Source organism: Eretmochelys imbricata, chromosome 6 (assembly GCF_965152235.1).
Source record: "Eretmochelys imbricata isolate rEreImb1 chromosome 6, rEreImb1.hap1, whole genome shotgun sequence".
NCBI classification, from domain to species: Eukaryota; Metazoa; Chordata; order Testudines; family Cheloniidae; genus Eretmochelys; species Eretmochelys imbricata.
In genome coordinates this window covers 30,310,003-30,335,377 of record NC_135577.1, presented here as the reverse complement: position 1 = coordinate 30,335,377, position 25,375 = coordinate 30,310,003, and the positions used below count along the sequence as shown (strand labels likewise).

General features: G+C 41.2%; 1 protein-coding gene across 2 annotated transcripts in view; it reads right to left on the bottom strand.

Moving 5' to 3' along the window:
* ABCC8 (ATP binding cassette subfamily C member 8) overlaps window positions 1–25,096 on the bottom strand; it is a 138,206-nt gene extending 113,110 nt beyond the window's left edge. The window contains exons 1-6 of one of the 2 annotated variants that reach the window (XM_077820060.1): window positions 24,934–25,096; window positions 22,597–22,738; window positions 19,527–19,648; window positions 10,051–10,217; window positions 7,616–7,858; window positions 5,365–5,553 (exon numbers count right to left, since the gene is read on the bottom strand). In XM_077820060.1, coding sequence (XP_077676186.1) covers window positions 5,365–5,553; window positions 7,616–7,858; window positions 10,051–10,217; window positions 19,527–19,648; window positions 22,597–22,738; window positions 24,934–25,081 — 1,011 coding nt within the window. In that variant the 5' untranslated portion in view covers window positions 25,082–25,096. The remainder of the gene's footprint in view (window positions 1–5,364; window positions 5,554–7,615; window positions 7,859–10,050; window positions 10,218–19,526; window positions 19,649–22,596; window positions 22,739–24,933) is intronic. The other variant, XM_077820061.1, reaches the window with a different exon arrangement.
* Window positions 25,097–25,375: the final 279 nt, after the last annotated feature.

Sequence of the window (25,375 nt, the reverse complement as noted above, 5' to 3'; positions counted from 1 at the left end):
TCTTCCTGCACACTATGCAAGGACTTGCAAATTCAAGGCTGAATTACACTAGCAGAGAACCTGGGTCTTTGTTTTCCAAAGGGGCATTACAAAACCCTTTAAATGCAGCTATTGAAATACAACTACTTAAAACCACTGATAACTATTCCAAGGATGCTATGAAGGGTATCACAATGTTTTTTTAAAAAAGAAAAAAAAAAAAGTACCCTAACTTAAACATAGGAGTTATTCATGGATTTTAATGGAGATATGAATGCATTCTATCCAGCAATATGCCGAGTGCTAAGGTCCTGATCCAGCAAAGCACTTAAGGAAGTGAAGTCCCATTGACTTAAATTTAAGCATGTGCATAAGTGCTTTGCTGGACTGGGACCAGAGTGCTCAGCACTTTGCCATGTCAAGCCCTATAATTGTTAGGGGTTTCCCCCCCATGTCTTTGTGGTTTTGCTGTATAAATCTGCTCTTGTTACTTCATCTATGATTTCTAATGTTCATTCAGGATGGAAGATACACATCCCATTGACAAACCAAACAGGTTGTCACATCATCAGGATCTTTTCTTCAATGCAAGATGACTGAGGTACATACAAGCTAAATATCACAAGAACATTCCGAGAGGTGAACAACAAATCATGATGCTACCGAGTTATAAACAAACATGAAAAGCTTGATAGAATTTATAAAATTATAGATCTGTGACTTGCTGTAGTACTGCCAACGTTAGTTATTACACTGCCTGTGATATCCGTATGACCTAAGAGCCCAGACATTCAGTCTCTATGACTGAGGGCTTGAAAGATGTAGCAAATACCATATATTATCCTCATAGCTGTTTACTTTAAAGCTGCTCTTAGTATCTTCTGATTGTTTCTGTAATTTTGCTTAAAACAAAAATGATACAGGCAGAAACCGTGGATAAGATAAGAATATTAAACTGTCCATGTCAGATTCTAAGGTTTTTTAACTGGTACTGTGTATACAATTTCATAAAGGAAAACTTTGAAAGCGATCATTAGCGTTGGTTCTCTGTGACATCTCCTCAGTGCAAGCCCTTTAGAACAAAGAAATGCTAAGTTATGGGACATCTTGTAGCTGCACCCTAATGCCCACACAGCATGTTTTGACTGATAGTGACAGACTCTGTATCACTACAGAGAACTTCCTTCTGCCTCCATCATATTCAGAAATCTGTAACACACAAGCATCACTCACAGGATAATGCAAAACCTTAATTAAAGTCTCTGACTTCTCCCGCAACACACACAGCACTGCATACCTAATTTGTGAACACACCACGCCCCAGTAGTTGCTAGTGTCGTACAGTTTGTAACTAAAGTTTTGTACTACACTTTGGGCCAGATTCTGACCTGTTACTTCAGCGTATATATGGAGTAAATCCAAGCAAACAGAGAATCAGACCTATTGACTTCTGTGGAGTTAATCTAGATTTGAAACTGAGACAGAATCTGGCCCTTCATAGACAAACTTCTCCTCCCCTCCACCCCCAAACTATCCTTATCTTCATAAGATTGTTTTCTAAAAGGTTTCTCCATCTTTGTTTTCCCACAGCTAAAACATTTCCTACATTCCCAGGAGCAAACTATTAATAAAGGTATTTACCCTTTGATTCATCACAAATAAAGAGGTTTTCCATTCAGCGGCGGTGCTAGCTTATTGGGGACCTTAAGCAGGAATACTGGGGGGGGGGCCTCTCCCAATACTAAAATAGACAAGTTATTATAAAAAGTGAATGGGGGCTCCCTTGAGCTGCTCGGGGCCCCAAGCAATGGCTTAGTCTGCTTATATCTAGTACCAGCTCTGTTCCTGCTGCAAGGAAAATCACACATAAAAGCTTTTTCATAACAGACCTAGGCACATGCAGGTTTCTCTAAGTATATTGGTTTATTTACATACAGCTTGAATTGAAAGACATTTCTTGTTATTTTGCAAGAGCTAAAAGCAATTTTCACAGTTGAAGTCCAATTGCTGTTTTGGCAGTGAAGCTATGTGAAAGCCAGGCCTAATGAAAAGAGAAAGCTTCTCTGGGCATCATTGTACCAAAGGCAAGATCCTATCATGCAGTCTTTCATGGTCCATAGTGGGACAGTGGACCAACCGGCTTCATTCATTTGCACTCCAGGCAGCTGTTGGCATGGGCATTCTCAACTTGCAGCTTTAGCCCACCCACCAAAAAAGATTTAAGGATTTCATTAATAAATAAAAGAAGCTCTAAGTTTGGAACAGAAGTTTGTTTATCTCACTTTTATTAATAGTATACAAAAAGTGAACTATGGATAAGATGGGGAACAGTCTATACCTGAACTGTTGATTACACTGGAAAATGAATTCCTTCATATTTTGCTTTTGTTACCCCTTGGGTTCCTCTCTCACCTCGGACTCTGACAAGGAAAAGTAGCAACTAGAGGCTCTTTGACCCACACGCATGATGAGGTTGGGGTCAGATGTTGCAAAAGGACAGCTGAAGAATCATGATGTCTGATCAGCCCCCTCCCTTTGTGAAAAGAGAACATGGAATTCAAGCAGAATTTGGATTGGGGGGAGGGGGAGGGAAGGAGGTAAAGAGATGAGCCAAACAGGAGGCAGCCCCAGAAAAGTGGCAGCTGTCTGGACCTAACCCAGGTCTCTATTGAGAGAGGGGAGCAGATGCTCTTGTGCATAGAGTGAGAAAGAGAATCAGTAACCTTCATGAGAAAATAAGGATAACAACTAGTCTGGCTACAGAAAGAGTGGCAGAAACACAGACAGGTGAGAAGGAACCCTGCTTACTGAGCCATTTCCAAGCAAGGGTAGAAAAGAGCCAGAGCCTGAGACCCTTAGAGCCTGGCTACCAAGAGCCAGCTGTTACCCTGGGGAAAGATAGGGACCTCAAAGCAGCTGAGACCTTCAGAGGACTATACCCCTCCTGGGCTGAAGAGAACAGTTATCAAGGGACTGTCCCTACTACAATAACAAAAGTTATTTTTTTTAAAACTCTAGTCCGCCACAACCAAAAAAAAAAAAAAAAAGAAAGAAAAAAAGCAGCGCTGTCTATGCTCTTGGCTGTTTTGCAAAACAAGTTTAACTCTGTTCACTACGTTTTTGAAGAAAAGTTCTCAAGAATTTGCCCATATTTCACTACCACAACACTCAAAGTCTACAGGCTAGATCTTGATCTATGGCAAGGTGGCAAGAAGGGGCTTTAAAACTGCCTTAAATGGGCATACCCACAATGTGAGGGAATCCCCGGCTCGAATAAAGCTAGCACAGCTAGTTGTATGCCACTCCCTCAAACTTTGCATTTCCCTTTCCACTGGGCAGTGAACGGGGCATGACCAGAGACCATTGCATTCAGGTGACCCCTAACTTGCATAATTTAGAACAGCCCAGAGGCTGCCCCTCAGTTGCACCTAATGATCATGTCAAGCTATCAAGCACAGCTGGATGAGATTCCATTCCAAGTTTATCAGGGCCAGTCTTGAGATTTCTGCATGGGGTGTGTGTGTGTGGGGGGATCATTAGTCAAAGCTTGTTAGGGGAAGTTAAACAGAGCAGAATCAATAAATGCCTTCATTCCAGGCAAATCAGCAAGAGTCACAGCTCATGATTAAGGCTGTGATTTTGTCACGGACGTCATGGAATCTGTTACTTCCAAATACCTCCGTGACTTCAGCCAGTGCCAGCTGGGAGCTGCTGGGTCCCCTGCCACCTACGGAGGCAGGGACCCCCACAGCTCTCCGGCAGCCGTGGGCAATAGGGGGAGACCCCTGGAGCTTGGAGCCCACAGGGGTGGTGCAGGCCCCTGGAGTTTTCAGGGTGCCCACAGCTGCCCAGGCTCCCCATTTTGTCACTGATATTTTTGGTAAAAGTCAGGGACAGGTTACAGGCTTCCATGAATTTTTCATTGTTGCCCATAACCTGTCCGTGACTTTTACTAAACATATCTGTGACAAAATCTTAGCCTTACTCATAGAACATCAGGGTTCGAAGGGACCTCAGGAGGTCCTCTAGCCAGTGCTGGCTCCAGGCACCAGCGAACCAAGCAGGTGCTTGGGGTGGCAAATGTAAAGGGGCGGCAGGAGGTCGGGCGCTGGGGCGGCAATCTGCTCTTGGCAGCAGCTCCGTCACAGTGCGTTTCGTGCTCGGCGGCAGGGACACGACTCTTCTTCTGTCCCCGGCGGCAATTCGGCGGCCGCACCATCACTCCGCCTCAGCAAGGTTTTTTTGGCTTGTTTTTTTTGCTGCTTGGGGTGGCAAAAACGTTGGAGCTGGCCCTGCATCTAGTCCAACCCCCTGCTCAAAGCAGAACCAATCCCAAGATTCTCCGTAACATTTTGCAGCAATTTCAACAATTTTCATTTGCATTGGCTGCTGTTTTACTGTCTTCCACTGAATTTATTGTTTATTGTTTCCAATTAGGATAAGCACAAGATAAAGGACTGTTGTTGGATAAATGAATGATTGTTTCTAAGCTTAAAAACTTTGTCAAAAATCTCGCCTCTCCAACACATGCAATACATTTTAATATTTAGTTTGAGGCCTGATCCAAAGTACATTGGAGTCAATGGGATTTAGATCAGGCCCTTACAGGAAACAATGTTATATTAAAAAAGAAAAAAAATCAGCGAATAGCACAAATAATGATCCTTTCCTAGAAATGACTTAGCAGTATAGTGTGAAAATGCTCATTGTGCTTTTGTTCCTGAGAATAATCAAGAATGAAGTCTTTTTTTCTTGGATATTATTCCCTTGGATAGCATCGTCTAAGTCTCTTATAGTTGACCTTTCAAAGATGAGCTCCCTCAAGACTCTAATGGAAACTCTTTGTCATAGCTCAATTACTTTGTCCTTTAGTTTTATGATAAAAGCCTGCTGCTGCTTCAGTCCTTTAAGATAGCCCACCTTGTTAGAAATTAAAAGCTGGACCCCCATCCTTAAAATAAACTTCTCCCTTTTCAGAGCATAAGGTCATCAGGGCAGGCATTGAGGCTCCAGTTCAAGAAAGCACTTCATCACATCCTGAACTTCAAGCACATATTTAAGTCCTTCAAGGGGACTTACGTACGTGCTTAAGCACTGTCTTGAATAGAGATGCTTTCCTGAAGTAGGGCCCTAGGCGTCTTATGTGCGTGGACAGCACCTAGTACATTCTTGGCATCACAAGTGTACAAATAATGATCATAAATAGAAAATTCCAAATGAATAATCAAAACACACTTCAGGAGTAGCGTTCTGTTTGTGTCAGAGGCCAACCTCTATATGTTCACTTAGGGCCTGATCCAAAACCCATGGAAGTCAACTGAAATATTCCAATTAGTTTTAGTAGGCTTTGGATCAGGCTCTTTGTTAAGATATTCTAGGTAATACCTGTGGACGGATGGTGTTATTTCCTTTTCCAACGTGGTGAACAATCCCAGAGATACAGAGGGGACCAGCAAACCCAAGCAAGTCAGCCAGAATACGGAAAGTGCTGCTGAGAACTAGTGGTCTCCCAAATGCACAGCAGAGAGCACACCAAATTGATTTGGATCCTTGTGGATATGGAGACCTTTTGTTCTGCCCAGAATTAAAATAAAAAAAATAAATAAAAAGAAGGTTATATAAACATTACAATATGTAAATACAATTGATATTTTAAATTTTAAAAATGAGCCTCGAGAGTAGATGATTCAGAATATTGATTTGATAAGCAGTAACCTCTGGGCTAGAGCTGGGCAGGAACTAGAATTCTGTTTCATGGGAAAATCCACAATTTAAAAATTCTTCAACAAAAAAACTTCAAAAACAGACTCCATCAAGAGACTGCTGAATTTGAATTAATTTGCAAACTGGATACAATTAACTTAGGCTTGAAGAGAGACTGGGAGTGGATGGGTCATTACACAAAGTAAAACTATTTCCCCCATGTTTATCCCCATCCCCCCACTGTTCCTCAGACGTTCTTGTCAACTGCTGGAAATGGCCCACCTTGATCATCACAACAAAAGGTTCTCCCTTCCCCTGCGGACACTCTCCTGCTGGTAATAGCTCACCTTAAGTGATCACTCTTGTTACAGTGTGTATGGTAACACCCATTGTTTCATGTTCTCTATGTATATAAATCTCCCCACTGTATTTTCCACTGAATGCATCCGATGAAGCAAGCTGTAGCTCACGAAAGCTTATGCTCAAATAAATTTGTTAGTCTCTAAGGTGCCACAAGTACACCTTTTCTTTTTGCGAATACAGACTAACACGGCTGCTACTCTGAAATTTAAAAATTGTATTTTTGTTCTGAATCAGAATGAACATAAAAAAATTTCCCATGGAATGAAGTTTGACCACAAATTATTTTTTTAAATCATTTCATTTCAATTTAGACTTTTAAATTTATAGTATAAATTGCTAAACAAAAAATTGGAACATTCCATTTTAAAAAAAGTTTGTTTTGGGAAAAAATAACGAAGCATTCTATTTCAGCCTTATCAGAATGCTTCATTATTATTTTTTCCCCCAAAACAAAATTTTGTTGACATCAATATGTTTTTGAGCAAAGTTTCAATTTTGTCAAAACAAAATTATTTGATAGCAAAACATTTCACTGGAAAATTTTCAAGCAGCTGTACTCTTGGCCTTGTGCCAAAGAGGAGGGGAAATTTTCTCTAGTTAAACAGGAAGACTAAGAATGGGTAGCCACAAGACCCACTTATGCTGATTTGGCTTACGAATTGCACAGTGAACAGTAACACAATGGTTCTACAACGTAGTGTTGTAAAAGCCATTTTGTGCTAAAAATATAGGGGGAATTTGTGCAAATTGCACATAGTCTATAGTGAGACTGGCATAAATTGCATTGCATAAATCTATAGGGAGCAATGAGAGGGGTTCTGTCTTAAAGAGGTAGAATTCCTCTCAGTTTGCCCACTGCTACATGGTGTGAATTAGCTTGATAGTGGTAGAATTGGCCTATTCCTCCTCTCTGCTCCTTACTGGATGCCAAAGGAGTAGGGAGGAAGCAGTTCCTGTTCTCCACTGAGGTCAAGCCTGGAATGCTGCCCTTAAACAGGCTGCACACAAATAGGGAGAGAGTCTCCTAACTACCTCTTATTCCACTGCACATACATATAAGGGCAGGTAGTGGTCTTAAGTGAAGACCACCAGGCTAGTTCATTTCATGCTCAATCCTGAACACTCTCTCAGGAAAACTCCCACTGATCTCAATAAAAATTACTCCTATAAAGCCCCTGTAAGATTAGTCAAACTTATTTTAGGTTCTTATTAAGAGCCAAGTTAACCATCTTCACAAAAGTATAATCCATAGTTGTGCAAACAACTATATTTCCATAATTGTAGATGCAAACCAAGCATTTGCACATGCAAATAACCATTTACGTGAACATCTGGATGTAATCATGCACAAAAAACACTGTAAATACAAAAGGTGCACATACAAATTAGGCACCCAGCAGCATGCCTAGCTTTACGCAAACCAGGCTCTTAATACCTACCATGTTTCCACTTTATATTTTTATATGACTTTATACGGTTACTATCAAAAAAGTAATGAGGTATTTTAAGCAATGTGTAAACAGCACAAACATTTGTAGATAATCCCACTCCTCTTTTTTTCCCCTAATACCTTTTGTGCTTCAAAAGCCTCATTAAGGCGAATGTAATTTGTCAGAGCTCTCATGGCAATAGGCAGCTTGCCTATGGCTTTCAAGTCTATTGGCTTTTTATGGGCGGTCTTGATGAAAGTATTCATCCACCAGTATGTTCCTTTGGACAGCAGATTCACAAAGGGCTGTAGGAACCGAACTCCAAGATCCTGAAGATCCTCGGGGGGCTTAACCTCTTTGGGGGTTTTGAAGAAAACATATCTCTGAAATCCAAAAAGCCCACAAAGAATCACATCAAGTACATGGAAAAGAAAAAGACAAATCTGTGTGGAAGGGGATACTGAGATAATAGAAATGCCTGTGATTTTTCAGGAGGAATAGATAGCCACCGAGTGTATGACTGGGATTTGCAAATAGGCTAATGAAATTAGGCTCCCTACTCCTATGAATTTCAGTCAAATTTGGGTACTTATTCCGTAAATTACTTTGAAAATTCCAGCCTAAAAAGGAGAAAGATATTCAAGCTCTAAATGTAGCCCACACAAAGATCAAAATTTGCCTGTGAATTTAATCCTGCACTGGGAAAATATATTAAAGCTCAGTGAATATTTGCAATATTTTATGTTAAAATCTACATTGAAGATTATTCTGTCCAATGCTGCAAACTGCATAGTACAACACCCAGGCATCCCCTGCAAACTTTCATAGAGAACCATTAAAATTAGATTGCACAGGGCACTAGCAAATATTTCCATTTGACTTAAATGGGAGAAAGATCAAGCACCTAGACTATGATGTTTCATGCTGCAAGGATCAAAGCTCTTGTACAGTGTACCATATTTAAAAATATCTTGTAGTACTATCACTAGGGAGTTCTGCTCAGACAAAGATGACATGATATGGCCCATCATTTGCTCCTACAATATTTATTAACATGGAATTTAATACACTGTAGGGTTGTAGTTAATTATGTAAAGCCATATTGATTAAAATTCTGTATTTAATTAAATCCCATGCAACCCCAGAAAAATCAACAAGGTTAAATGGGTGTAAGCGAGAGGAGAATTTAGTTAATGTACTTCAGGTTTTTCCCTTTATCTAACAACATAGATCTATGCAGATAGGTAAATTTATTTAACAGATCCATTCAGGGCTTGAAATTGACTGCGAGCTAGTGGCCTGAAGCCCCACTTCCTTGCATCATATTCAGCAACAATAATTCTGTGTTTACAATTAAGCCTTATTTAACCTGATTTCAGTTTGTTGCTGCAATTTATTTTCTTCCCAGAAAATAGGCATTTCCGGGAGCAGGGAAAATGACTTTTCACTACTTGCTTTCTACTTCCATTTCTAATAAGGATTTTACTGGAAATTCAGTCCAGTGATCATTTAAAATAACTTTCACTCCTGGCTGCCGTGGAGGGATTTTTTCCAACAAATCAATAGGAGTGACAAACTGAACATTCTATTTAACTCTTGATTAAAAACTACAATCCCTGTGCTGTGTTTTGCTTCTGATCTGCTTGCCTTCAATCATTCATATTCTTAGTTGCCAGAAGAAAGGCACTTTTTGCCTCAAAGCTTGGAATGATGCTATATTATTGGTTAGTTCAAGTCACATGTAAAAAGTAACATCTTTTAATTATTTACTCTAAAGAAATATGAAACTGAAAAAAACAACACTAAGCAATGGCTGATCATTTTAGTGGTTCATTTGATAGTCTCCCTTGTGGCCCCAACATTTTCTATCTAATTAAATATCATTAGATTATAAAATTATATAAAAAGAATCATATTTAAAAGAAAGGTCCTTCTGGTATCACAGCTGAGTCTCATTATTTCATGAGCTGACACAACAGTTGTCAGTCGTGAGATTAATATTTAACTTCCCATAGTCTGATCTACACTGTCTGTGAGGGAAGTGATAAGGCATTTTGGATTGTATTCCATGTAGCAATCTCCAAAACCATCTATTAATAGGGATTCTGATTGTGGCCATAGCAAAGAGGAAATAACCAGAGACGAGTGGATTTGCTCTAGCACCATGATAATAATATTAATAATAATTTTTAAAAAATCACATTGTGTGTGATCTTAGAGACTGGAAAACAACAGATACTCTGTGTGGGTATCACTGACTATTGTTTTCTGATAGAACGGACTATCCATTTCACTGTATCTTTCCCTTTATGAAGATTAATGATTTCTGAAAACTGAAGTTGTCAGTCATATAAGAAACACCTTTTCAGAACAAAAATGGAGGAAATTCATTCTGAATTGCCAATGCAGTGGAGTCAAAGGAGTTTGCAATAAAGATGAATTTGGCTTAATTACATTACTCAAGTGTTTGGTTTTCAAATAGGTCTCTATTTCAGACTGATTTTGTTTTTACATTTAGCAGCCAGATAAAAGAAAAGGAAGAAACAAATGAGAATTACCTGGAAATTTAACTTACCCTCACCCTGATGACATTAATTTCTACAGCTAGTAGCATTCCATATAGAATAACCAGAAGTCCCGTGAGGCAAAATCGAAGCTGAGAAAATCCAACCCCATTATCACAGAACTTTACAAATTTGATAGTTTTGGTTATAAAAGCTAAGGTCCAGTAGAACAGCAAGGCTGCCAATAAATAAATAAATAAAAACAACAAACATTAGTCAGTACTGATTGTGGAAAGAATTTATTTTAGACAAAATTAGAAGACTTTGTTAAATGGTTATGCAGAAGGGAAATGACAAGCATGCATGAAACTAGACAGTGCTCTTTCTCCTATCAAAATGGCAACCAATTCAGTTTCCAAGAATGTGATCCTGCTCCCATTACATTCAGTAAGACCATGGAAAATTTTGCAGGAGGATCTGCTGGTGGAAATTTCCATCCGCTTGTAAAGCTATGCCTGTATCAGTCCCTCCAAGGGAGTGATGCTGTTTCAGTGGAGGAGGCCAAGGGGCCCAACCCCAAAGGTTTTGGATTCTGGGGAATCCACAGCGTTTGGTTTGAATGTTGACCTAGATATTCTGCCTTCCTTACCTGTGTGGAACTCTACTTGATGTAAAAGATAAAAGCCACCAAATAGTCCTGAGAGCAAAATTTCCCCCTAACATTGCTGCTTTCCTCAGTGCGTGTGTACTATGCAAATTCCATGCAACACAGTTTATAACACAGAATACAAAAGCAAATAAAAGAAGGAAAATGGCACGTGAGTAGGAAACTACAACTTTTGTAGAATATTGATGTTCACAGAGCATTTTCTATTCAAGTGTACTCAGGCTGTAGCCTTCTATAGACAAATAATTCCACCAAGAGGCTCTGGTGACACTGAAACCCCAATCAGGAGTTTATTTCATGTCATTCACCATGTCACGAGCCAGCTCTTCTGGGAGTAGTCTCACTAGCATCAATTGGATTCATTAACTGAGTAGGATGAGCCAGAGGTTGACCCCACATTTGGTTTTATATATTTAATAATATCAAATTGGATTGTTCACTCTGACAGTAGAACTGTATGGGGAGGAAAATGCTGAGAGTATCCATTTGCAGCATTCTCTCCAATTCTCCTGTTGCAAGGCTGGGGGGCAGAGGGGTTTGTTGGCACCCCAGGCAGAATCAACTGTGAGGCTTCATCAGAAAGCTGGATGGTCCCCAGGGGATCCATGTAAATCTTAAGCAATCCACAGAAGGACAAGGCACTCTGAGATATCTCAGCAAGGGGAGAGGGATGGAGACTTAGGTCCATCTGATCACATTTTCTGTGCAGGATTGAGATCCGTATGTGGAGAATCCCCTGCATTAACAGAACCCGGGGGCATGATCTGGCCCATGGTCTCCAATCCCACTTTCACTGAAGTGAATGATAAAGCAACCATTTATTTCAATGGGAGTAGGTGTAACCCTATCACAGGGGGCACCCGTCGAGTTTATATTACTGCTACAAGACAATGGAAGCGCTGTATTTCATCAAGACAGAACTTCCAGGGGCTACAATTACTTATCAAACTTCATGATCAATATCACGAACAGCTGTTACAAGGGAATGACTGTTGTCAGGGAAACCTGATCTTCCTATAGTAGGATCAGGTTAAAGTGTAAGAAAAAAGCCCATATATGGTAAGATCTTCAGGACTAGCCTTTGGTGGCTAGCGTAACTCAGGGCAGAATGGGGTGGGAGGGCCATGTGTTTCTCTCCTGCTTACAGGATCAGGTCACCCCTTCCTTGAAGCCCCTCACTGGCTTCCCAACACTTACTGAATCAAGTTCAGTCTCTGTCTCAACTTCAGGGCTCTGTATAATCTCACCCTTACCTACATCTCTGCTACTATTTCCTGCTATTCTTCCTCTTGGTTCAATTCTGTCTCTTTAATGATCTCTCCACTCACAACCATCTGCTTACTTCTTTCAAATTGACCCCTACACTTGGAAAATCTCCTACTCCTTGTCTGCCATGTGTCCCTGTCTTTCCTCTTTCAGATCCCTCTTTAAAATCCACTTCTTCTTGCAATACTTTATACCTTGTTCTACTCTTAACTTCCTTGCTTAATCTGCACTATTGCTCCCTCTTGTTTTGTCTAAATTATCTCACATTGTAATCCCTTTGGGGTGGAGAATGTTTTAAAAGCATTATATAAATGTAGGGTGCTATGTAAAGTATCATCAACTGAGGGCACCCCTTTTAAAAAAATAATAGAAATATCAGTTTAGAGTAACTGTATTAGCAAATAAGGCCATTCTTCTATTGGGAATTAAAGTACAAGTCTATGTGACCAATTTTCCTAATTACAGGATAAATTTGACAAAGCTGTTCTTGTCAAGTAAAACGTTTGTATTTTACCTGAGCAGGTCAGCTGTGTTGTCTTAGAAGGTTCTAACCCTAACATCATGAGATAATAGGTTGTACAAACACATGGTAAGAAACAGTGTCTGCCTCTAAGAACTTACAGTCTAAATAAACAAGACACAGAAAGAGTGGGAAAAAATGTGTTATGATCCCCATTTTATATGTGGGGAAATAAGGCAGAGAGTATGTCTACACTGCAATTAGACACCTGTGGCTGGCCTATGCCAGCTGACTTGGGCTCGTGTGGCTTGGGCTAAGGGGCTACTTAACTTCAGTGTAGACGTCTGGGTTTAGGCTGCAGCCTGAGCTCTGGAACCCTCCCCCCTCGCAGGGTCCCATAGTCTGGACTCCAGCATCAGCCCGAATATCTACACTGCAGTTAAACAGCCCCCGAGCCCAAGCCTTGTGAGCCTGAGTCATCTGGCACGGGCCAGCCGTGGGTTTTTAATTGCAGTGTAGACATACCAAGAGAGATTAAATTACTTGCTTAAGATCACACAGGAAATCTGTAGCAGAGCTGGGAATTGGAGCCAGTCCAGCGCCTTAACCACAAGACCATCTTTCCTCTCTAGTCTTCCTCTTTCTCAGCTCATTTCTTCTATGTTCACATTTTCTCACATCTTCATCTATTCGTTCATCCAGTTGCTGAATGCCCAAAATTCCTGCTGATGAGTTACAGGGGTTGCATGAGAGTAACATGCCCACAAGATCTGCAAGACCAGGCATTTAAGTAAGCAGGGATTAATGAACTATACGGTGTCTGTTTAGAGAGAAGTCCTGTGCATTGGGCATTGTTTAAGGGAAAGAGGAAGGATGTTCCATTTTACAAGACAATAATCTAATTCTGAGGGAATAAATTAGGAGTAACAGCCAAGTAGTGATAGTAATTAGTGAACCAGATTACTGTCAGGGACAGTGACTTAGCCCTTCTGCTATGAATACAAGTGAACTAGTACTCTATTAATAAAATACATTCCCCCTGTGCCTCCCAACTTAATGCTCCCTACTCAGGAAAACTCCAAATGTCATCCAAATCTTATCCTTGTTTTTAGGTCTAATTTTTAAATCTGTAAAGGCAAATATGTGTTTTTGTAGCTGTTAAACATCATGATTAGACACTATAATTCTGTTACATAGTCTGTAATATTGAGAAAAAGGGGTTTTCAATTTATATATAATATTTTCCAGAACAAGACAGAATACAGTTATGAATGTGGCACTCCAATTTGTGCTATTAAAACTGTATCCCTAATGTGTTCCCATTTTGCAACACAATCTAGACAGCAACCAAATTTAGCCTGATTAGTTCCCTATGGGCCTTATCAAAATCCTACTGGCATCTTCAGTTTTTCTATGGATTTCAGCAGACTTTGGATCAAGCCCTATAAGCCCCAGCTTTTGGTTCTGTTAACCTCCAAGAACTATCTGCAAATTTAGGGCCTGACCCTGCAATCTAATCTGTGTAGATCAGTGGTTTTCAAACTGCGGGTCGCGACCCAGTATTAGGTTGTGTGAGGTAAGGCACTGGTCAGCACCGCTGACCGGGTCATTAAGATTCTGGTTGGCAGTACTGCCCCGCTAAGGCAGGCTAGACCCTACCTGACAGCACGCTGCACCCCAGAAGCGGCCGGCAGCAGGTCTGGCTCCTAGGCAGGGGAGCGCCATGGGGCTCCACATGCTGCCCCCCGCCCCGAGCACTGGCTCCGCACTCCCATTGGCCAGTTCCCAGCCAATGGGAGCTGGCGGGGGCGGAGGGGTGGATGCCTGTGGGCGAGAGCTGTGCGGAGCTGCTTGTGCACCTCCGTCTAGGAGCTGGACCTGCTGCTGGCCGCTTCTGGTGCGCCTTAGCACCCCCACTGCGCTGGTGAATGGGAGCTGCAGCAGGTAAGCCCAAACCCCACCCCCGTGCCCTAATCTCCTACCCCAGCCTTGAGCTCCCCCAAACCCAGAGGCCCCTCCTGCACCCCAAAGCCTTCACCCCCGGCCCCACCCCAGAGCCGGCACCCCCAGCGCAGAGCCCTGGCCCCCTCCTGCACCCTTCCCCCAGCCCACAGCCCCCTCCCACACCCTGAACCCCTCATTCCTAGCCCCATCCCGCAGCCCTTGCCCCCACACCCCAACCCTCTGCCCCAACCCTGAGCCCTTCCCACACCCCAAACCTGAGCTCTTCCCAAACCCCTCATCCCCAGCTCCATTGTGTCATGGGCATCGACAATTTTCTTCAACTGGGTCGCCAGTAAAAAAAAGTTGGAAAACCACTGGTGCAGATGGTACCCTGAACCTGGGTGGAACTCCACTGGGACTCTGGATGGGCATAAGGGTCCATTCATGTGGATCCTGTTGCAGAATGGAGGCTTTATTTATTTCACTAGGGATTAAATTAGATTGGTTTGGTAAATCTATCAGTGAAAGATACCTCTTTCAGTTACTCTTCTTGTGCTCCCATTCTAAAACTTATCATGAGCTTAATATTTTGTACATTGTTCCAAATAATTTGTTCACATTAAGGACTGCAAAGATATGTTGCTTCATGGCCATGCTGCAATGTAGGGGGTTGATACTTAAGTAAATAATTTCAAACATCTCCTCTTTATTTGCTCATCTGCATAAAATCGTCATCATTATCTAGCCTCACACTGTCAATCTATGCTGTCACATTTAAAACTGAAAGTAGAACAGTCTAAGAGCTGCTAATGATTAATTTGTGCAGTTGAGTATACAGAGAGGAGATCTTTAAAAATTTATTTCTTCACATGTCTCACTGGGATGCAGCAATGATAGCAAAACCAAACCAACCCCCTACCCCCACCCCCCCATCAGATGACAGGAAAGCGATCTAGCAATTTGATGATCTTTTGGTCTGTTAACTGTTTAGACTCCAATTTTCAAAAAAGCCTGTTGACTACTGATTAGAATTGTGTACCTAACTCCCTTAGGCCCCTTTGAAAACCACAGCCTCAATGCTTTATTAATTATGATGATGATTATTACTAGTCAAGTACTTCCAGAGGCCTCCCATGGGATCTGTGTGCTAGGTACTGCACAAAAACAGAATATAAGATCCCTTTGGGGAATGGGATTAGGTATAAAATGGCTAACCAGCTGCACTACATTCTCAGTGATTTAACAGAGGGAATGCGGAAGCAGTGCTGCATTATTAAACACTGCATTATACAATATGAAAAAAAATCAGGGTGACTGAATTTCTTCTTTGACCGTAACAAGCTGGCAGTGTTTGCCTGAAACACCCCATTCTTGCGAGCAGGTGTCTATCCTGCCAGGAAAAAGGAATCTTTGGACTCAAAGCAGGTGGCTCATGACCCCACCTGGCTCTAAGGGATGCAGAGAGGTTATCAGGACTGCTGTGCCTGCACTCTAGAGAGAAGAGACCTAGGGTCAGCCAAGCCTGGGGAAGAAGATTTGAACTCATTTTTATATGATCTCTGTTTGCTTTACCAATTAATCAAACGTCAGGAAGAGAGAGGAGTTTGTGCTTTTCATACTGTGTGGACTACATTTGTTGGGCAGGTAGGGAATAGTGCCTGCTTCTAATGACATACATTTTAATACGATTATCAGTGAAATAAAGGCTCTGGACCAAATTCTGCCTTTGGTTACATCTGTACAATCCCACTGCCTTCAATAGGTTTGCACAGATGCAACTGAGAGTAGGATTTGACCCTAATAGATGGGAACTGGATTTAGAAAAAACTATGCCTGCTGTACACTTAAGACCTGATACTGTAGCATGAAGAACATTCAAGGGAGTGGGAGAGCTGCAAGCACATGTTGAGCAAGCCCAGAATGTTGCATTTCCCATCTCCACTGATCCTGCATGAGCACCTCCTCTGAAATGTATTTCCCCTACTCACCCCATTAAATCACTGGATAACTTTGGGCAAGAACAGGCCCTACATTAAAAAGTCTTACTGGCAGTTTGTCAAATGAAGATTCTATAGGCAACATACAGAGAAAGATCATTGTGGCACAGGTGGGGGTAATAATATATATGTAGGGAACACAACACATGGAGTTGTGTCCCAATTTCAGTACAGCCTCTCTCTCTCTACCCCATGCTAATCAGAGATGAAGAAAAGCAGGTTCTTTGATTAAATTTCAGAATAGTTTAAAATAAAAAACAAAAGAAGTGTTATCCTATCTGCTACCCATTTCTGCTGCTCTGGAAAAAAAACCTCTGTTTAGTGCAGGCCTTGGCTTGGCTAGCAGAAAGAAAATAATTTCAGCCTTTAAACTGACACTGAATAAAATATTGCAATGATTGCTAAGCTCTTTCTAGACCGGGGTGGACATCATGGATGGACAGTACCAAGAGAAAGACAGAGCTACTGATTCTATGGATTTGCTCCCAAGGTGCATATTGTTGCAAAATTCCCCACTGACATTAGTTAGGACGGCAAAATCCAGTAAGTAGCATAGAGGATTGAACTTTGCCATACCTCATTGCGGCATCCAGACTATTGCTCACCCCGTTGGGGGTTTGGGTCGTGTCTTTAATTGTACTTCTGCCAAGGTCCTCCAAGATGTTCAGCTTTTAGAACACTAGCCAGATGTTACCCACCCTTCCTCCCAACTACCCCTTACACACTTTTAAAAGACACAGTTGCATCATGGGACCACTTTACAAAGGCCCTGGAAAAACAGGTGTAATAAATGAGGCACCCCTGACTGTATCCCATTATAAGCAGAACTCACCATGGAATTACATGGGGAATCAAGCTTAAAAATGAATGGGATATGGATTTGAGTTATTGCTAGCAAAGAATCAAGATGGCCGTTTAAAGCACTTAACTCCTACAACCCTTCCTCTCCATCCCCTCTACTTCCAGCTTTCCTCTCTGATCTCCAATACCTTTAAAAACAAAAAACATAGGTACTTTGTTACAGGTTTCTTTCTTACTCCCTCCTCCCACACCAATGGAGCTTATGTAGGAGAAAAATCTATTTTAATGTGATCCTGAACAGTGCAACCTACTCCATGTGGTGCTTATGAGTGTCATGTGGCTCCACTGCTGAGACCTGACTGCAGGTTGTGTATACAAAAGGGCTAAACAAATACATAAAATAGGGGAGGATATATATTTAAGCCATTTTTTTAAAAAGACTAGTAATTTTAGATGCCCAACTTGAGATACCTTACAAGGGCTAGGGATGGTATCCCTAGCCTCTGTTTTGCCAGAAGCTGGGAAATGGGCAAGGGATGGATCACTTGATTACCTGTTCTGTTCATTCCCTGCCATTGGTCACTGCTGGAAGACAAGATAGTGGCTAGATAGACCTTTGGTCTGACCAGTATGGCCGTTCTTATGTTCCTTTTTCCCCCTCCGTAGGGTGGGTGCTTAGGCACTTTTTCAGCACCTCAAGTTGGGCCTCCAAATTTTTGAGGAAACCAAAATTGCTAGTCACATTAAAAAATCTTGGTCTGTGTTTTTGGCTTTTACTTTAACCAGCAAATCAATCTTTCCACGGGTTCCAATGCTGACTTAAGTGCTGCTTTACTTCTTTTCAGGTAAGCGGAGTGTTACTTCCCTTACTGCTATTCTAATGATGAGTAAGAAACAATGAATGTGCTCTTCAGTCAGTTCACAGTGCACCTTTCTATTAGAGTCCTGGTTGGAAAAACCTGCTCCGAGGATTTGCTGCTGATATCTAACTATGTTATTTGAATTACAAGGGACTTTCAGATTTTCAGTATCCCTGAAACACTGCTATAATGAAATGTAATTTTAGATAGAAAAAAAGTCTGCCATAGTAAAGGAAGAACTTGCTAAGATGAAATGGAAATGATAGCTACTGAGCTGCATTCTGGGGAAGCGCCATCTCAGATGGATTCTTTCTGTAAATGTTTTCAAGACTCATGGGAAGTCACCAATTGACAATTTGCCTCCTATAATATAGAAAAAGGGTAATTCAAAGCCCCAGACAGCTCATATTAACATCTCTATTCAAGAAGAAGAAATCCCTCTCCTACTACTTTTTTGCATTATAACAGACTAACTTCAGTGGAAATGGCTCATCTATTCCTGGCATGAAAGAAACAAAATGCATTAAAAAAACCAAAACAAAACACCGGTGAAACATAGGCATAGTAATCAGATACACACCATGCAAGCTCTTCAGCATGAAAACCATGTTCTGAAAAAAGCGTAAAGAATTAGAACTCACAGAGACCTTGCTGGGATGCTGTGTAGGACTGCACTCCTACTTGTATGCCTTCAGCCATAGCAGGGGGCCAGGAAATGTGTAAGTAAATAACGAGCAGTTTCAAACCTCTTGCAGTCTGAGATTAATTTATCACACCTACACCTTTTTCAAATGGGCTCTCTGAAATCGACTGCTATACTTCATATAATGCACCCTACATGCATGTAAGGTTACCAACAGTAGTGTCTTTTCTGTAGCTACTTAGAGTTTGGATGTACCCTTGTTTCCACAGTAAGATACATAGTATTATTGTAACACTTGGGCTTATACAATATTTCCTATTCAAAAGATCTGAAAGCAGTTTACAAAGGAGAATTTTACTGACAAGGAAACTGAGGCACGGAGAGGTTAAAATGCTGAAGGTCAGTGTCAGCACCAGTTTCCCCTGATTCCTCCCCCATTTCAGACCACACCCACTTTTATATTGTTTAAAGCACTTGTTGATGCTCTATAATTGTATATTACAGTTTTTTATTTTATATTACACATTACACTAAGTAAGCTGGTTTAGTTAGCACCTGGGCTTTTGAGACTACAGTCGTAACAATTGCAACTCTCTCCTACCATCTAAGGTACAAAAAAGCACATGGCCCAATGCATCCAAGAAAACACTATGCACCCCACAGAAGTTGAATGTGTTGGAAAGCTTAGGTTGCATAAAAATAGCATACATCATTTGAACTGAAGTTTGATAATGGGAACCAGTAGAACAAAACATAGCTTAATTTTATCCAATAAGCAAGCAAAAACCTAGCCGAATGAGAGTATGATGAGTTACTGCCAGAACCTGTCAGACCTTAGTTACAGAATTAACAGATAACACAAGAGCAACATATTCACACATCCACAGCTTTCTGTATTGTGGAACATACCTATTAATAACTTTGGAAAATTTGATGTTTCTATGTTATGATAGTAAACAACAGATGTGATGGCTGCCAAGAATGCCATACCAGCTGGCATGTACAGGTGCAAATGACGGGATTCTGAGACCCTTAAAAATAAAAATTAACAAAAATTACATATACACACACATACATACACAGCCATCCACCCCTAAACAAAGCTTAATCATATATTTAAGTATACACTGGTTTAATTGTCAGTTATTCACCTCTCTATTTACTTATCATTAGGCTTGGCAGAATTTGAGTCTTTCTTAAGAATTGACAGATAATTAAAATGTTTAAAGCATTTTTTATTTTTAACCATTTACATTTTTCACAAATGTGCAAAATTGTGGGTTTAAAACTTTTTTTTTTTTCAATTTAAATTTTCACAGTTGTGGGAAATTATGGAAGAAGGTCAGACAATTATTTAACAACAAAAGACAAATTCAAAAAGTTAAAACTTCATAACCATTAAAATACATAGTCAAAAATCACGTCAAAATATACAGTGCAAATATCCTTAAATCCCCAAACTCGAAAAATTCTCAAGCAGCATTTTTCTTACTTTGTTTATCCGTAAATTTCAATCACCATCTATAGAAATATTTTGTGACAGGTCGTGTGTGTACAGTGAAATTGTACAAATTCTAGCTCATTCCATTTTCAACAATTACAATCAACAAACAAACCAACCCACCCAAATAACCAGGGAATTACAATATGCCTTGAAGACACAGTCCTGCAATGCAGGACTAAGGCAGAATTGCACTGACAGTGCAGTTTACTCTTCAGAGTACTGGTCAGACATTTCTGCCGGCTGGCGGATAGTTGGATGAGCCATAGCCCCATTTCCTCTTTTCCCCACAAGGTAGTAAGGGCAAAGCAGGCCCTGTGCTCCTCAGAAAGCAAGGGCTACAATTCAGCCTGGCTCAGTTCTGAGCTGCTTAAAGTGAGGGTGGGGACATGCAAGGTGAGAGGTCTGTGACCAATCCAGGAGTGGGAGAGTCAGGAGGATGTATACCTTCATCCCCCATCCTAATGGAAAACCCACTTGAGAATGAATGCTTCTCTGGCTCCCTCTGCCCCTCCCTTATATAGGGAATCGAGAGGCAGTGGAGGGTATGCATATGGGGTAGAGGTGGGGTGGAAAGAGCTGAACTGTCAGAGACCTGAACGGGCTACCGAAGTCGCTGGAGCTGAGTGTGCAAAGGTTCTGTCCTCCAAGAGATTGCACAGGGCATGGATTGAAACACTGCTCATTCCTAGGGTCTGTGCACAGGGAACGCAAAATCCTGCCCCCAAAGGAATAATCTGGGGAAATTCACACACATTGACATAAATGAGGTCACATGGGCAACCTTTGGCCTAAATGCTTTGCTTAATGACAAGTAACCCCTACTGGTAATAGGAAGACATATGTGGATACTTTAATGCCACTAAATTTATAAATAAGGGCAGATTTTTATACAACAGAGTAGAATTCCAACAGTGAGAAGCCAATATTTTAGGGATCACATCTTTTTTACACAGATTTTAGCAGAGTTCTTCAGTTACTCCATGTTTTAGCAGATAATGCCGTAGGAGTAGGAGGTATTTTGCTATAACTCACGAATAGAAGCAAGCGGCAAGAATGCTACTATATAAGCATATCACTAAGCCATTATTACAACACAGTAGCACGGGTCTATTGCTGGTTGCCAAAGCCTTTGACAGCCCGACTACTATCAAGAGGGCTTTTAACAGCAAGACTTGTTTTGATTTTAGGAAGATGAGGAGTCTCTTTGCTACAGGAACAAAATCTGTTTTTATTCACAGAACAACTTGCTAAGCTGCCGAGTGCTCCAGAGATGTGATTGTGGGCTGGCAGTCCTCCAGTATGGTTAGGAGCTTTGATTTTCATCAGGAAGCACTTTTTATTCAACAGCAGTGTTCTGGGTCAGTTTAAGAATAACCTTAAAAAGGGCATTTTTCTACTTCAAGTCTCCACATCCTTATAATTAAAAGTTAAATCAGTATTAGAAAAGCTCTTTCTAAAATGTTTTTTGGGTGCTGAGGGATTTCCTGTTTAATGTATAATTACAAGGAGATAAAATATAATAATAGTGGGCAAAACTGATACAGATATAATTCAGTTAAACTAGGGCTACTGCTATGCAGTCCATGATGTTTATACATATAATACTCTCAGCCTCTTATGGTAAAGAAAACAAAATAACTATTGGTACCATAAAGCACTCCTAGGATTCATATGACTTGCTTTATTCAGAAAATTTCTCTCATATTTTATTACATAAACTCTTATGCCAAATTTCAGGTCATAGGTAAAGGAATAGTAGAATTAAATAAGAATATATATATGCTAGTATAGTAGTCTACTCCTAATCTTGCTCCCAATGACTGGATAAAGTCGAACACACATTGATTTCAACTGGAACAGAACCAGTTTATGTTTCATTCTCTTTATATTTCAACTTTAGTGAATAGGCTTCGGTCCCATCATAGTAACGTGAATAGCTCCACTCAAGGCAAGAAGGCACTAGGCTTGATTCTTTTCTCTCACACACTGGTGGCACTCTGTTGAGGTCAATGGAGTTACTCCAGTGTAAAACATGTGTGAGAAGAGAATCAGGTCCAATGAGCCTTTGAGCAAGGCAAGCAGAACTTGGCTCATAGAGGAACATTTATTAGCTAATCCTGTACATGGGAGTTTTGTCTGAGCAAGGACTGTGGGATCAGGTCCTTAGACATTTCATTAAAACATCACCATCTGCTTGAATTGTCAGGATATTTCTAAGATTATCCTTTGGAATGATAGTGTCATTAAATTTAACTAAAAATGATTCAAGGCCAGGCCATTTTTATGTGTGCACATACTTGGCAAGGTCTATGGAATTTCTGATACGAAGTCTGTAGGTTAATCACCATGAGTACAGATTATATGTTTATAACAAGCCAAATGGCTTAGATGAAAATTTAGACAGGGGAGTAGTACTTACATTGAAACCCTTCAAAGATAGTTGGTGTTATCAAGAAGAACTATGCATCCACTTACCCATCTGACACTATGCCCTCTGCTATTTCACACACCAGCACAAACAAAAGGATGAAAGTCAAGATCCAACGTAAATTGTGGCCGGGAAAATGAAGCCAAGTGCTATGATGTATATGAACTTTGGAACTCTGACTTCCCCATCCTAAATGTAAAAGCAGAATCATCATGAGGATTTTTATGCGCAATCATAACCCCGCAATGAGAAAATGTTCTAAGCTAAAAATGTTGACCTAACTCTTTTCTCTCTTTCATATTTAAAAGCAATAACTGAGTTGGAAAATGTTACAAGTGAGGACGCTCACTGTGCAACTACACTATAAAAATGTGACATTGGGACTGATCCTACATTTCTTGTGCACTAAACACTTCCAAGACCAACACTGGGTGTTTTAGTTGTAAAAATAGTAGCGCGTAGGGCCCAAGTATAAAGGAAAAAAAAAAAACAAAAAAACCCCAAACCAGTGACACATTTAGACCCTAATCCTATAAACACTTTCATGTTTATAACTTTACTCAAATGAATCTACCCACTTAAATCAATGAGACTACTCATGCAAGTAAATTTATGCAAGTATTTGCAAGATTGGAGACTTATGTAACAACTTTATTATGGAATATAAACCGAAAAGCACACAGAATATATAATGATCTTCCAGTAAATTTAATACCATGAGTCCAAATAATCTCAAACAATATTTATAACCAAATCTTTTAAAAATTCCACTATTTTTAATATATAATAAAATCCTGTGCAATTAATTTGATCAATATAACTTAGAAAAAAGTATAAATTTAATAAAGTAATTAATTTTTCTTTTTGACAGGCATCTTTGCTCACAAATATCATTGCTTAAATTTAAAAATTAAAGCAGTAATGTTTAGTTCTTAAGAAAGTTAAATACTAGAGCATAGCATGGCATTTATGCTGCACAGATTTCCTGTTAAATAGCTCCTCAAATGACTGTTTTGAGCTTTTGTGAGCAAAGGACATCTATTTTGACACATTATGTTGTGGTTGTGTGTTGTGTTGTGACTGACTCCTGTAACTTACAAATTTATGCAGAATTGACACTCATAGTTCCAGTAATGAAGACGTGTATTAGCCCCAATATAATGTCTGGTAGTAAATTCATGCTAAGATAGCTTAATTTTCAGGAAGTGGCTGTATTATTTGACAATATGAAATCAACTTGCTCTAAAACAGTAGCTTTCTGATTTTAGCAGTAAGCTTGTTCTGTTATTTCCTCAGCTTACAAAACTCACAGGGCAAAATTCTGGAGTCCTTATGAAGTTTCTACTCAATCCTTACATGGGGAAAACTTCCACTAACTTAATGTACTTGAAGAGGAGTTTTGCCTGCATAAAGGCGGCCAGTTCTTGTAGTCTATATGATTTTCCAAAGTCCCCTTATCACAGGCAAATCTGAGCTACTTGTGTTAATGGAAGCATTCACTCTTAATAATTAATGTAAGATTGATTGATAAGTCATCCTAAAAATATGCATCTAGTCAGTATTACTTTAAACATTTAACATTTTAGCTGTCTATTAATGTTTAAACAGTTTAGTCCAGAAGCAACAAACGATTATATTGGTACAGATAGCTTGATTAGTTACACTGTTTATACTGGGGTACCTCAGGCTCCTCTAACGCATTGGTAGGATATGGTTAATTCAAACTGTCCTTAATGAACATTTAAGGGTGTCCCTTTCTGTCAACTAAACTGTGTTAACATTAGTAGCTTCAGTGAACATGCTGAATAATCCGCAGCGACACGGGATTTTCAGAAAAGCTCACCAAGACCCAAGCCCTCCACCTTCCGAAGTAATGGACATGTTACCTTTGACTTCAACAGGAGCACTTAGGCGGAGTGCTTCTGAAAATCGCTCCTGTGTAATTCAACCGGGAAGGATTTTCCATCAAGAAACTCGCTCTCCCCTTCTCCTGCCAGTCTGGAATGAGCGACTGCAAACCACCCGCTCAGAGGCGACTGGAAACAATGTCAGACTCCTCTGTCAAATGCATCCAGTCGCGATCTTTGCCCCGACCCATGTGCCAGCTGCTCAGCCCCAGGCTAGCGCTTTGCAACCCAGGAGCGGTGGGCTCCTGGGGAATGCCCCGAGGCACACTACAGGGGGTGGATCCATCCAGCAAGGCAAGGTGCGGAGGTCTCCAGGAAGAGACAGATGCTATGGCTGAAGCAAGGAAGCAAAGGCTCCCTGCCTTTGGAGATATGGAGCAGGCTAGGCAGGCTGCAGAGCTCGGGGACCGCCAGAAAAACAATAAATACACCCCCCCAAACAGAGCAGCCCAAGCAGGGCCGTGCAGCCGCACTCACCTATGAAGAGGATCGGGAAGGTGATGAAGAGCAGGAAGACGTGCGGCACCACGTTGAGCGCGTCCACAAAGCAGCCGTTGTTGAGCACCCCTTTGTCCACGTTGTAGGCAGCCGAGTTATTCTCATCGCCGCAGAACGCCAAGGACATGGTGGAGGAGCTGGGACGCGGCGCGCAGGGGACGGGGCGGGGGCGCATCCACACGCACGCAGACGGTCGCGGCGGCGCTGGCCTCTCTCCCCGGCATTACCTGGGGGACACGGTGCGGAGCCCCGGCCCCGGGGGCAGAGCGCGCGCCCCGCCAGGCATGGGGAGAGGCCGCCGGGGGCTGCGCCCCGCAGAGGCGGGCGCGGGTCCCCTCCGCGGGAGAGGGGCCCCCCGCGCGCGCGCCTCGCCCAGCTCCCCGCCGGCCCGGAGCCCTTGGGTCCGGCTGCCCAGTCGGCC